Genomic DNA, 13,567 nt, shown 5'->3' with positions numbered 1-13,567 from the left:
ATGAAATACTAGTTGAAAATGTCCCAAATCTTGTGAGAGATATGGACAGACAGATACAGGAAGCTCTAAGATCCCCAAATAGGTTCTACCCAAAAAGGTCCTCTCTCAGATACATTATAGTCTATAAGTCAAAAGTGAAAGACAAAAAGAGAATTCTAAAAACAGCAAAGGAAAAGCATAAAGTCACATATCATATAAGTCACATATAATACACTGTTAATCCATCAGATTAATAGTGGATTTCTCAAATCTTACAGGTTAGGAGATAATGGGATTCAAAATGAAAAGGAAAAAATGCCTATCAGCAATACACAAAGTTATTCTTCAAAAAACAAAGATAAGTAAGTTTTTCCCAAACAGCAAAAACTGAAGGAACTCATCACCACTAGACAAGTCCAAGAAGAAATGTTTAGGAGACCTATATCTAGAAGCAAAAAATGATGTTTACCAGAATGAGAACACATGAAAGTTAAAATTCACTATTAAAGCAGATACACAAATGGGAAAGAGAAATGAATCAAATGTTATCACGACAGAAATCACCAAACTGCAAACTATGAAGATCATCAATAAGAGAGGAAAGAAAGAGCAAATGATACATAAAACAACCAGAAAACAATTACCAAAATGAAAGGAGTCAGTCCTCACTTACAAATAACAACCTTGAATGTAAATGGTTTAAATTCCTTATTTAAAAACTATAGCCTGAAAATACATTTACCTCCAAGGTCAACCCCTGTAGACCCATACTTAGTGGGTGGCATTTTTCTGTCTCAAGTGCCTGCTCTGCTGATGCCATCACAAACAAACGATAGAATGGCAGTAACAAGTTCTTACTTACCAGTAACAGCATTGAATGGAAATGGTCTAAGCTCTCCAATTAGTGGCTAAATGGATTTTTTTTTAACTCAGCTACATGCTACCTATAAGAAATTCACTTCACCTGTAAAGACACACATAGACTAAATGTGAAGAGATGGAAAAAGATATTTTAAGCAAACAAAAGCCAAAATCAAGCAGGACTAGCTATACTTATAGAAAACAAGCTGAATTTTAAGTAAGAGAAAGACCAAAAATGGTGATTGTATAATGATTAAAAGATCAACTCAACAAGAATTTATAACAATTGTAAATATATATATATATATATATATATATATCCAACACACCCAGATACGTAAAGCAAATATTGTTAGAGATAACAAGAGATAAATCCCATTATAACAATGGTTGAGGACTTCAACACCTCACATTCAGCATTGGACAGATCCTATAGACAGAAAATCAACAAAGAAGGCTTGGACATAAACTATACTATGGAACAATTTGACCTAATAGACATATACAGAATATTTCATTCAACCACCGCAGAATACATGCTCTTCTCATCAGCACATGGAACATTCTCCAGGATAAACCATACATTAGATCACAAAACAAGTCTCAACAAATTTTTTAAATAGAAATCATGTCACAAGTATCTTTTTAGACCACAGTGGACTAAAACTAGAAATCAATCACAAGAGAAACTTTGGAAATTGTACAAATACATGGAAATTAAACAACAGGCACCTGAGTGACCAATGGGGTCAAGGAAGAAATTAAGAAGAAAATTCCAAAAGTTCTTGAAACAAACAAAAATAGAAGCACAACATATTAAAACCCACGAGATACAGCAAAAGCAGTACTAAGAGAAAAGTTTATAGCAATAAATGCCTACCTCAAAAAGGTAGAAGGAGTTTCGGTTTCAAAATGGTGGCATAGGCTGGGAGCAGTGGCTCGTGCCTGTAATCCCAGCAGCTTGGGAGGCAGAGGTGAGTAGATCACCTGAAGGCAGGAGTTTGAGACCAGTCTGGCCAAAACGCCGAAACCCCATCTCTGCTAAAAATACAAAAGTTAGCCAGGCGTGATGACACGTACCTGTAATCCCAGCTATTTGGGAAGCTGAGGCAGGAGAATTGCTTGAATCCAGGGGGTGGAGGTTGCAGTGAGCCAAGATTGTGCCACTGCACTCCAGCCTAGGCAACAGAGTGAGACTCTTGCCAAAAAAAAAAAAAGGTGGCATAGAAGCAAACCAGTTGCACTGTTCCCCCTGAACCTTGAGATACGCAAAAGCAAATACATAGCATCAAGATTATCACCCAGAACAATAGCCTAGAACTTGAATATAAGGATGAGACAGATGCTAGAGCCACAGAGAAGTGAAAAAACTCTAAGCATAGAATAAGAGAATCAGATTCCATGGCCACGATTCCCCTCCCCGCAATCTAACCAAGGCCACAAGTGCAGAAAACCTCCCCCAACTCGTGGTTTCGGTAACAACGGAAAAAGTAAGATCAGGGTGAACAACCAACTTCCCCAACATCTTAAATTCCATGATAAGAGGTCAGTTCCTGCCTCAACACACAGAAAGCATCATGAGTGCCTGAAGGGAAAAATATCTCTGAGGACAGCCAGAGACAAATAGGGAGACAGCTTTTTACCTTGACCAAAAGAAATGCCAAATCAGAATGGCATCTGTTCAGCAGGACCACACTGTAGGAGGTATATTCCATACATCTCCTGGGTATGAACTCTAGCTAGCCTCCCACACTGCCAGAAGATCCCCTTTGGGACATTTCCCATTTGGAGTAGGCAATGCTCCAACCACTTAATAGAGCTGAGGCAAACACAGGCTTGAGGCATCATCATCAATCTATACATCAGTAGCATTCTACCATAATAAAGAATGAAATCTTCTTATTCACAGCATCATGCATGAGTCTAGAGGACATTATGCAAAGTGAAATAAGCCAGGCGCAAAAAGAGAAATACCACATATTCTCACTCATATGCAAAAGCTAAAAAAGTTGAGTGCATAGATGCAGAGAGTAGACTTGTGGTTATTAGAGGCTGGGAAGGATCGGGAAAGGGCAAAGGAAAAGGATGGATAATGGATACAGAATTACAGCTGGATGGAAGGAATAAGTTTTAGTTCTAAAGCACTATAGGGTGATTCTACTAACAATTTATTGTACATTTTCAAATAACTAGAAGATTTAGAATGTTTCCAACAAAAATAAATGATAAATATTTGAGACAATGGATAAGCTAATGACCTTGATGTGTTCGTTACACATTATATACATGCATCAAAATATCACTCTGTATCCCAAAAACATGTACAGTTATTATGTATCAACTAAAAATAAAATAAAGAAAAGGGTGTAACTAAGTAGAAATGTGGCAGAAATCAAAGATGGATGTTCAGCTTTGGAGTCTGGGCTCCTTCCCCACCACAGGAGCACATGTCAAAATCAGAGTAATTAGCATTATCTATTGCTTCAAAACATTTACCATTTTTTGTGTTGGAAATATTCAAAATCCTCTTTTCTAGCTATTTGAAGATATACAATAAATTATCGTTAGCTGTAGTCATCCTACAGTGTTATAGAACACTGAAACATATTCCTCCTATCCAGTTGTAATTTTGTAGCCGTTAACCAAAACACCTTTCTCAGCTCCTACTAAGGACGTACTCCTCGACTCCTTCACCATCTGACCACCAGGAGCATGCCTCTTGCTGGAGACCTGCTTGCTATACACATTCAGAAGTGGGAAGAGCTAAAAGCAGTCCCAGAAATCCAGTGGATCTACATCATCGGAGCTGAGTCTGAAATGGGAGGTCAAGGGAAAAAATTCAGACAGGCTACACTCATTGGGTTAGAGAAAGTTCTTCCATGGGGAAGGAATGTAGGGAGAAGCTGTCTTGTGTGGGAGATATAAAGAGAGTTAGAAAGTGGGAGAGAACTTCACAGAAGAATGTTAATCCCTTTTGGTGTTTCCTTGAAAGAGTGCAATGAAGACAATGAGCTTTCCACTAGTTTTTGGCTGTCTGACTGCTGATCTTTGGCCACGGCTCCCTACTAAGATTGGGCCACATGATACAGGATGAAACCTGATGGCTTGCCACCAAATAGCTATTCTTCCTTTCTTACTACACAGAATAAAGACTCATTTCTCAGACAGACTTCACTTAGATGAGGTCCAGGGACTAAGTTCTGGCCAATGGAAACATAAGAAGTGTTGTATCACTCCTGTGTCCTTCCACCATTCCTCCTTCCAGATGACTAGAATGAAGCTGGAGCCCCGGCAGCTAGCTTGGACTAGAAGATGGCATTGAGGACTATATCGCTAGGATACTGAAGCAGAAGGTTGAAAAACTGAGGTTGCCAAGGTCTACTTCCATGCTTCTTTCCAGTGAGAAGGGAATAAATGTCTCTCCTCTCTAAGCCACTGATATTATGGGGTGTCTCAATATATTGAGCTGAAACTAATGATAACTGATGCGGACCATGAAGCATCTAGCATGATACGAATTACACAAAGCATTTTCTTCCTCCTCTGCCATTCTGCCACATGATTTCAGTACTCACATTTGCATTTGTGTATAAGGCTGTTTGTGCCAATGAATAGTTATCCCGGGATAATGAGAAAATGGTAAAGGCAGAGTTAATACATAAATAATGTGTTCATGCAAAGTGAGGGTCAAACTATGTCATGGCATAGGTACAAATAAAGTATCTGCAGTATTAAAATAAAACACATCATATAATAACTCCTTTACCCTTAGGGAAAATAAACTTTAGACATGCCAAACTCAAAAGAACTTGCATCATGAGCAGTTGGTACCACACATTCTTATTAATGGCTGTATTAGTTCATTTTCACATACTCTAAAGAAATACCCAAGACTGGGTAAATTTACAAAGGAAATAAATTTAATTAATTCACAGTTCTGCATCACTGGTCAGATCTCAGGAAACTTACAATCAAAGTGGAAGGGGAAGTAGGCATGTCTTATATGGCAGCAGGCAAGAGTAAGAGCATGTGAAGGAGGAACTGTCAAACACTTATAAAACCATCAGATCTCATGAGAACTCACTGTTATGAGAACAGCATGGGGGAAACTGCTCCCATGATCCAATCACCTCCTTCCCTCAACACTTGGGGATTACATTTCGAGATGATATTTGGGTGTGGACACAGAGCCAAATCATACCATGGAGATTTTAGTAAAATAACATTATCTATCACATTGAATTAATATCCCTAATTTTTAAAATTCTATTTTTATCCTTTGTTTTGATTTCTAAACTGATACAAATTTTATAACATTAAGAAATATAATAAGATTAAGAAATTTCGGGGAGACCAACTCAAGATGGCACAGTGAGAACAACCCAGGATTGAAGCTCTCGGTGAACGCACGGAGGGTGAGTCAGGGCCGCATCTCCAGACGGATCTTTGTTGCCCACAGAACGGGGAAATTCCCAGGTATAAAAGAGAGGCAAGACGCCAGTGCAGCAGTTTTGGCTGGTGCAGCCGGTGGCTGGCGCTGCAGTGCAGCGGTGCTCCACAGCACTCCGCACAAAGCGCACTGGTCCGGGTGCCCTGTTGAACTGGCAATCTGAGACTTGAGAGGGCAGATTGGCATATCCATCTGATTGAACGGGACTTGGACAGTGAGCCAGGCCAGGAGATTCCAGGGAAACGGTGTTTGGGCCTGGGCAGTGGGACAAACAAAACGGCGATTCCAAACGCTCCAGGTGGAGAGTTTCACTGCAGACACAGCTGAACCCAGGATGGTGCAGCTTGGTGGGGGAGGGGCGTTTGCCATTACCCGTACTGAGGTACACTCCCATTGCTGACGCACCCTGCCATTGCCAAGGCAACCCACCACAACAGAGAGACTCTGCCTCAGGGCGTAGCCCGTGGCAGCAGGGCGGAGACCACAGCAGCAGGGCAGAGCCTGCAGTAACAGTGTGGACCTCACACCAGCAGGCAGAGCCTGGGCAGGCAAATAGTGACTAAACTGCCTCCTAGCTGGGCAGGACAGCGCAATGGACACTCATAAAGAAAACTCCAACCCCCCAAGACAGAGCATCTGAGAAAAAAAGGGGTTTTTTAATTAGTTCTGCTGCAGCAGAATTAAATGTAGCAGCCTAACAGCCCTGAATGAACAACAGAGCTCACAGATCAGCACTTGAGATCCTGTAAAGTACAGAGTGTCTCCTCAAGCAGCTCCCTGACCCCTCTATATCCAGAAGACTGACATTTGGCAGGCATCATTCTGGGACAAAGATAGCAGGAAAAGAAACTGGTAGCATCCCTCACTGTTCCGCAGCCACTATAGGTGCACCCCAGACAAGCAGGGCCTAGAGTGGACCTCAGCAGTCGTACAGTGGAGGGGCTAGACTGGTAGAAGGAAAACCAAGTAACAGAAATACTTCATCATCAACAATCTGGGCGTCCGCTCAGAGACCCAATCGAAAAGTCAGCAACTACTCAGACGACAGGTGGATAAATCCACAAAGATGGGAAGAAACCAGCGCAAAAAGGAGGAAAACACCCGAAACCAGAACACCTTGACTCCTACAAAGGACCAAAAATTATCACCAGCAAGGGAACAAAGCTGGATAGAGAATGACTGTGATGAAATAACAGAATTAGACTTCAGAAGGTGGATAATGAGAAACGTTTGTGAGCTAAAAGAACATGTTTTAAATCAATGCAAAGAAACTAAGAACCTTGAAAAAAGATTTGAGGAAATGATAACAAGAATGGATAACTTAGAGAGGAATATGAATGAATTGAAGGAGCTGAAAAACACAATAGGAGAACTTCACGAAGCATGCACAAATGTCAACAGCCGAATTGACCAAGCAGAAGAAAGAATATCAGAAGTCAAAGATCAACTCAATGAAATAAAACAAGAAACCAAGATCAGGGAAAAAAGTGCAAAAAGGAATGAACAAAGTCTCCAAGAAATGTGGGACTATGTGAAGAGACCTAACCTACGTTTCATAGATGTACCAGAATGTGATGAAGAGAATGAATCCAAGCTGGAAAATACTCTTCAGGATATTATCCAGGAAAATTTCCCCCACCTAGCAAGACAGGCCAACACTCAAATGCAGGAAATACAGAGAACACCACGAACATATTCCACAAGAAGAGCAACCCCAAGGCACATAATCATCAGATTCACCAGGGTTGAAATAAAGGAGAAAAATACTAAGGGCAGCCAGAGAGAAAGGTCGGGTCACCCACAAAGGGAAGCCCATCAGACTCACAGCAGATCTCTCGGCAGAAAGTCTACCAGCCAGAAGAGAGTGGGGGCCAATATTCAACATCCTTAAAGAAAAGAACTTTCAACCCAGAATTTCATATCCAGCCAAACTGAGCCTCAGAAGTGAAGGAAAAATAAAATCCTTTGCAAACAAGCAAGTACTCAGAGATTTTGTCACCACCAGGCCTGCTTTACAAGAGCTCCTGAAAGAGGCACTACACATAGAAAGGAACAACCAGCACCAGCCATTCCAAAATCACACTAAATGCTAAAGAGCATCAACATAATGAAGAATCTACATCAACTAACGGGCAAAAGAGCCAGCTAGCATCAAAATGGCAGTATCAAATTCACACATAACAATATTAACCCTAAATGTAAATGGACTAAATGCACCAATCAAAAGACACAGACTGGCAAATTGGATAAAAAAACAAAACCCATCAGTGTGCTGTATCCAGGAAACCCATCTCACATGCAAGGATACACAAAGGCTCAAAATAAAGGGATGGAGGAAGATTTACCAAGCAAATGGAGAGCAAAAAAAAGCAGGAGTTGCAATTCTCATCTCTGATAAAATAGACTTTAAAGCAACACAGATCAAAAGAGACAAAGAAGGTCATTACATAATGGTAAAAGGATTGATACAACAAGAAGAACTAACTATCCTAAACATATATGGACCCAATACAGGAGCACCCAGATACATAAGGCAAGTTCTTAATGACTTACAAAGAGACTTAGACTCCCACACAATAATAGTGGGGGACTTTAACACTCCACTGTCAATAATAGACAGATCAACCAGACAGAAAATCAACAAGGATATCCAGGGCTTGAACTCAGACCTGGAACAAGCAAACCTGATAGACATTTACAGAACTCTCCACCCCAAATCCACAGAATATACATTCTTCTCAGCACCACATCACACCTACTCTAAAATTGACCACATCATTGGAAGTAAAGCACTCCTCAGCAAATACAAAACAACTGAAATCATAACAAACAGTCTCTCAGACCATAGTGCAATCAAGTTAGAACTCAGAATTCAGAAACCAACCCAGAACTGCACAGCTTCATGGAAACTGAACAACTGGCTCTTGAATGTTGACTGGATAAACAATGAAATGAAGGCAGAAATAAAGAAGTTCTTCGAAACCAATGAGAATGAAGACACAACATGCCAGAATCTCTGGGACACATTTAAAGCAGTCTCTAGAGGAAAATATATAGCAATAAGTGTCCATAAGAGGAGAATGGAGAGATCCAAAATTGACACCCTATCACACTTTACAAAAGAAGACATATATGAGGCCAACAATCATATGAAAAAATGCTCATCATCACTGGTCATCAGAGAGATGCAAATCAACACCACATTGAGATACCATCTCCACTAAAAATAGCAAGTTAGTCAGGCATCGTGGCACATGCCTGTAATCCTAGCTATTAGGGAGGCTGAGGCAGGAGAATCGCTTGAAACTGGGAGGCGGAGGTTGCAGTGATTCGAGATCGCACCATTGCACTCCAGCCTGGGCAACAAGAGTAAAACTCTGCCTCAAATAAATAAATAAATAATAAAACATCACTTTTTGACTGACTTTTCACCCAGAGATGACTTCACTTCAGATATTGAAGAGACACTAAATGGATATGTACTCTGATTTGTGTCATTTTTGCATTTTTCCCACAAGTCTAGAAAATCAGAGGAAGTTTTCATCTTTCTTTTTCTGGTGTGTTCTGATAAGGCTGTCATTCTTTTGCATAAACATTGACAGGAACCCCCAAAAAGCAACAAGGAAATGGAGCCGAGCACTTGCCTTCAGTTCATTGGTGTCGGCCAGTTTGGATTTCAGCTTAGTGTTCAAGTCTCGACACGTGCTCAGCTCCTTCTGCATCCTCTCCACCTTCTTCTGCAAGTTCCTGATGGTGAGATTCGCGCTGTCTCTCTCAACCACCAAGGCTGTGCGTGCCTGCCTCTCCTCCTCCAGCTGGGCGATTTTCTGCCGGAGGAGGCTCATGTGTAGTTCTTTGCTCTCCAGCCTTTCTTTCTGTGTCTTTAGCTGGTTTGATGCCAGCAGGGATTTTTTTTTTAATAATTGAACAATAGTAAATAATAAATGAGTTACCCAGATAATGTTGATCTTTACACTTCAATAAGACTAATTTGTAAACCATCACAAAAGGTCATTGGATTCCTTTTCCTGATTGCATTTTTTATTCATACCTTTTCCAAGAATTAATTGCATAGCTAAAATCTGAGACAAAAGAGCCCGAGAAAATGTGTGGAGGAGTTGGCTTTCCGCATCTGATACTAACATTATGTGCATCATCATCCAAAATGTAAATTGCTTTTAAAAAAACTCCTCAGATGGGTTTATCAAAAGCAAAATATAATCAGTGAGACAAAATCCTGTCCAACATCTAATGGCCACAGTATGTGAACTGGTGTTTTCCAAAATAAGATACAATGCAAGTGAGTACCACAAACCTAGACTGGCTCATTTCAATCCTTTAGAACTGGAATAGGTGGGCCCCGACATGAGAGTTGAAATATATCAACCTCTTCTTTTTTTTTAGATAGTGTCTCATTCTGTTGTGCAGACTGGGGTGTAATGACATGATCACAGCTCACCGCAGCCTCTACTTCTCAGGTTCAAGCAATCCTTCTACCTCTCAGCCTCCCAAGTAGCTGAGACTACAGGTACATGCCACCACATCCAGCTAATTTTCGTATTTTTCATAAAGACAGCGTTTCACCATGTTGCCCAGGCTGGTGATGAACTCCTGAGTTCAAGGGATCCACCCGCCTTAGCTCCAAAAGTCCTGGGATTACAGGTGTAAGCCACCGGACCCAACTGAGAGTTGATATATTCTTAAAGTAAGATATACCAAGGAGATTTTTAAGAAAGCTTTGCTTAGGCCGGGCGCAGTGTCTCACGCCTGTAATCCCGGCACTTTGGGAGGCCAAGGCTGGTGGATCACGAGGTCAAGAGATCGAGACCATCCTGGTCAACATGGTGATACCCCGTCTCTACTAAAAATACAAAAAATTAGCTGGGCATGGTAGCTCGTGCCTGTAATCCCAGCCACTCGGGAGGCTGAGGCAGGAGAATTGCCTGAACCCAGGAGGCGGAGGTTGTGGTGAGCCAAGATTGCACCATTGCACTCCAGCCTGGGTAACAAGAGCGAAACTCCATCTCAAAAAAAAAAAAAAAGAAAGAAAGAAAGCTTTGCTTTAAAGCTTTCCTTCTACATATAAAATCTTAGAAATAAAAGGGACTGTAAAAAGGTTTCTTGGTCTTTTTTATATATATATGCCTAGCCCATAAGATCCACAAACTAAGCAGAGGACAGGTCCTCAAACATCATTTATCATTGGCAATCAAACTTAAAAAAAGAATATTCGAGTGATTTTTAAGAAAATGACTATGGGCTCCAGAAGGGAACGGATCTTCCTGGGCTCCACATGTCACAATTAGAAGATGGAATATTAAGTACAGAAACCTCTGTCATCTGCAACAAACATCAGAATCAGAATCACGTAGAATTATAAAGTGTTCAAGCTGAAGACCATCAAATTTCCCCTAATTGTCTACTCTGCACTTGTAAAGTAGCAGAAGGTGGAAAGACTTACTGAAATGCTGCTTCGAGTATCCTGCCTAACAGTGACAGCTGTGTCCATACCTAGATCACTTTTGAACAAGGTCTTTTTAATATTTCTCTAACCAAATCCCCTTTCTTAAGCTTCTTCATGTCAAATTCTACTCCAGGTCAGGCACAGTGGCTCATGCCTATAATTCCAGCACTTTGGGAGGCCAAGGAAGGTGGATCACCCGAGGAGGTCAGGAGTTTGAGACCAGCCTGGTCAACATAGTGAAACCCCGTCTCTACTAAAAATAGAAAAATTAGCCAGGCCTGGTTGCGAGTGCCTGTAATCCCAGCTACTCGAGAGGTTGAGACAGGAGAATCACTTGAACTTGGGAGGAGGAGGTTGCAGTGAGCCGAGATTACATCATTTCACTCCAGCTTGGGCAACAAGAGTGAAACTCTATATCAAAAAAAAAGAAAAAAAAATTCCACTCCATTGCAATTTTACACTGGTAAATTCTGTACACTGATGTAAGTTTAATAATTATATAATTATTAAGAAGTAATGGTGTTGGATATGGAGAAAAAGAATCAATTATCTGAGCAGAACTTTGGAAAGAATGGTAGATTAATGTCTGTAACAGTAATATGGTTTGTCTGCTATCTTTTATAAAACATTTCTCAGGATATGGTAGTGGAGAAGAAGCCAAACATGAATAGAGCTTCTTCTATGAGCCAAGGGTTTGAAAATGTTATTTATTAAAAACTAACAACTCTGTGGGGTATATAGCATCCCCACCTTAAACATGAAGAAACAGAGACAGAGAGGTATATAATTTGTCCAAGGTCACACAGCTTGATGAAGCCAAATTGGGAGCCCAGATGTGACTCATTATTCAGCATCTCCACTGGAATTGTATCATAGCATTTTCCTTCTAAGAACTATTGTAAGAATGCATCTGTATCTTCCTATTTCTTTCCCCAATACAAATAATTATGTAACTAAGAATTATATTTTATCTCTTTCATCCATCCATTCATTGATTTAGTCTAAACTGTTTTTAACTTTTCCTTTGAGTGAAGAAAAGGAAGCCCTTCTCTCCCTACTAGAATTTCTAGTGCAACTGAGCTTATAAATGCAAAGGCTGCTAAATGTCCCCCCAGTTCTCCTCTTCTCCCAAAGTAATAGAAACTATGGATTTTTTCTAGCTAGATAAATGGCTACCCACAGTAAAGGCTACATTTGCAAGCCTCCCTTGCAGCTAAGTTTGCCCACCAAAACATATTCTGGCCATGAGATAGAAACAAAATTTATGTAGTAAATTCTGGGTGCCTTTTTCAAAATATACCTCTTGCTTGTTCTTTTGCAGCCCTCTTTCTCACTCCTTTCTTCTATTCTACTTGAACACAGATATAATGGTTCCAGGCATGATTTGGAACCACGAGAATAAGGATCACCCTAGGAATGGGAAGTGAATCAGCTGAAATGATCTGGTTCCTTAAAGACTTTACAGAGGAGAGTTGCCACACCAGCCCCAATCTTCCTGTCTCCAGGAATTTGTGTGAGGGAAAAACAAAAACAGAACACTTCTACTTGCTTAAGTCACTGTCATTGTGGGTCCCTATTACACACAGTGAAACACAATGTTGACATTAGGTGACAGATACACTTACCAACTCTTCAGACTTGAAATTGAGCCTCCAATTCTAAATACATATTTTTATAAGATGCTTCCTAACTACACTGGTAAATACGGTGGTGATACATTATTTTTCAATATTTGGGTTTTTCAGAAATTTCTTCTGTCAATACTAGCAATTTTCAATATGCCCTACCTTTCTCTGCAAATTGTGGGCAATGGTCTTGTTCTCAATGACTGCATTGCTCTCAAGACGAATCAGCTGCTCTGTTCGAGCTAAAACCACATCCAGCCGCATATCAAAGCCAAGTTCAGCAGCCATCTGGTCCAACTTCATTGTCTCCGAAAGCTGATCCAGAAATTTAAGATACTAAACCCAAGAACAGAAACAAAATATGGAACATGAAAGTCAAGGTTAATGGGTGATCTCACAGAATCTCTTCCTCTTTCTCCCAAGCTTACAGGTAATTCTCTTTTGCAGAAACAATGTAGAATGCAGAGGGAATGGAGTGGAGCATGTATTCCAGAACCACCTGGCCAGTTCCCTGCCCACCCCTTGTCTGAATGCTCTTGACTCTCTTGGTCCATGATGTTGATGTTCAATCGAATATTATACACTTTCCTTAACCCTGACAAATGACACATTTGGCTGTTTGATTACATTCTCGTGTCTCTGCTTTGGCTACTTGCTGCTGCAACCCGTGGCCCTCCCAGGCTAATCCAGCCCTGGGATTCACCCATTGACATGGTTTGGCTGTGTCCGCACTCAAATCTCATCCTGAATTGTAGCTCCCATAATTCCCACATGTTGTGGGAGGGAGCAGGTGGAAGCTAATTGAATCATAGGGGAAGTTTCCCCCATACTGTTCTCATGGTAGTGAATACCTCTCACAACATCTGATGGTTTTATAAAGGGAAGCCCATTTCACCTGGTTTTCATTCTTTCTTTTTGCCTGTCACAATGTAAGACATCCCTTACTCTTCCACCATGATTGTGAGGCTTCGCCAGCCACGTGGAACTGTGACTCCATTAAACCTGTTTTTCTTTATAAATTACTCAGTCTCAGGTATGTCTTTTTTTTTTTTTTTTTTAGACAGAGTCTTCCTGTCACCCAGGCTGTAGTGCAGTGGCACTACCTCAGCTCACTGCAGCCTCCGCCTCCCGGATTCCAGCAATTCTCCTGTTTCAGCCTCCCAGGTAGCTGGGATTACAGGCACACAC

General features: G+C 40.8%; 1 protein-coding gene across 5 annotated transcripts in view; it reads right to left on the bottom strand.

Annotated features, from left to right (window-relative positions):
* Nucleotides 1-13,567, bottom strand: part of CCDC170 (coiled-coil domain containing 170) — a 127,138-nt gene that overhangs the window by 15,937 nt on the left and 97,634 nt on the right. For all 5 annotated transcript variants that reach the window (XM_078370310.1, XM_078370311.1, XM_008995249.5 and 2 more), the window contains 2 exons: nt 12,542-12,715; nt 8,935-9,177 (listed from right to left, as the gene is read on the bottom strand). In XM_078370310.1, coding sequence (XP_078226436.1) covers nt 8,935-9,177; nt 12,542-12,715 — 417 coding nt within the window. The remainder of the gene's footprint in view (nt 1-8,934; nt 9,178-12,541; nt 12,716-13,567) is intronic.

This window comes from Callithrix jacchus, chromosome 4, assembly GCF_049354715.1.
Source record: "Callithrix jacchus isolate 240 chromosome 4, calJac240_pri, whole genome shotgun sequence".
Taxonomy (NCBI): Eukaryota; Metazoa; Chordata; class Mammalia; order Primates; family Cebidae; genus Callithrix; species Callithrix jacchus.
The sequence above is the reverse complement of the archived record's forward strand: the minus strand, read 5'-3'. Positions and strand labels throughout refer to the sequence as shown.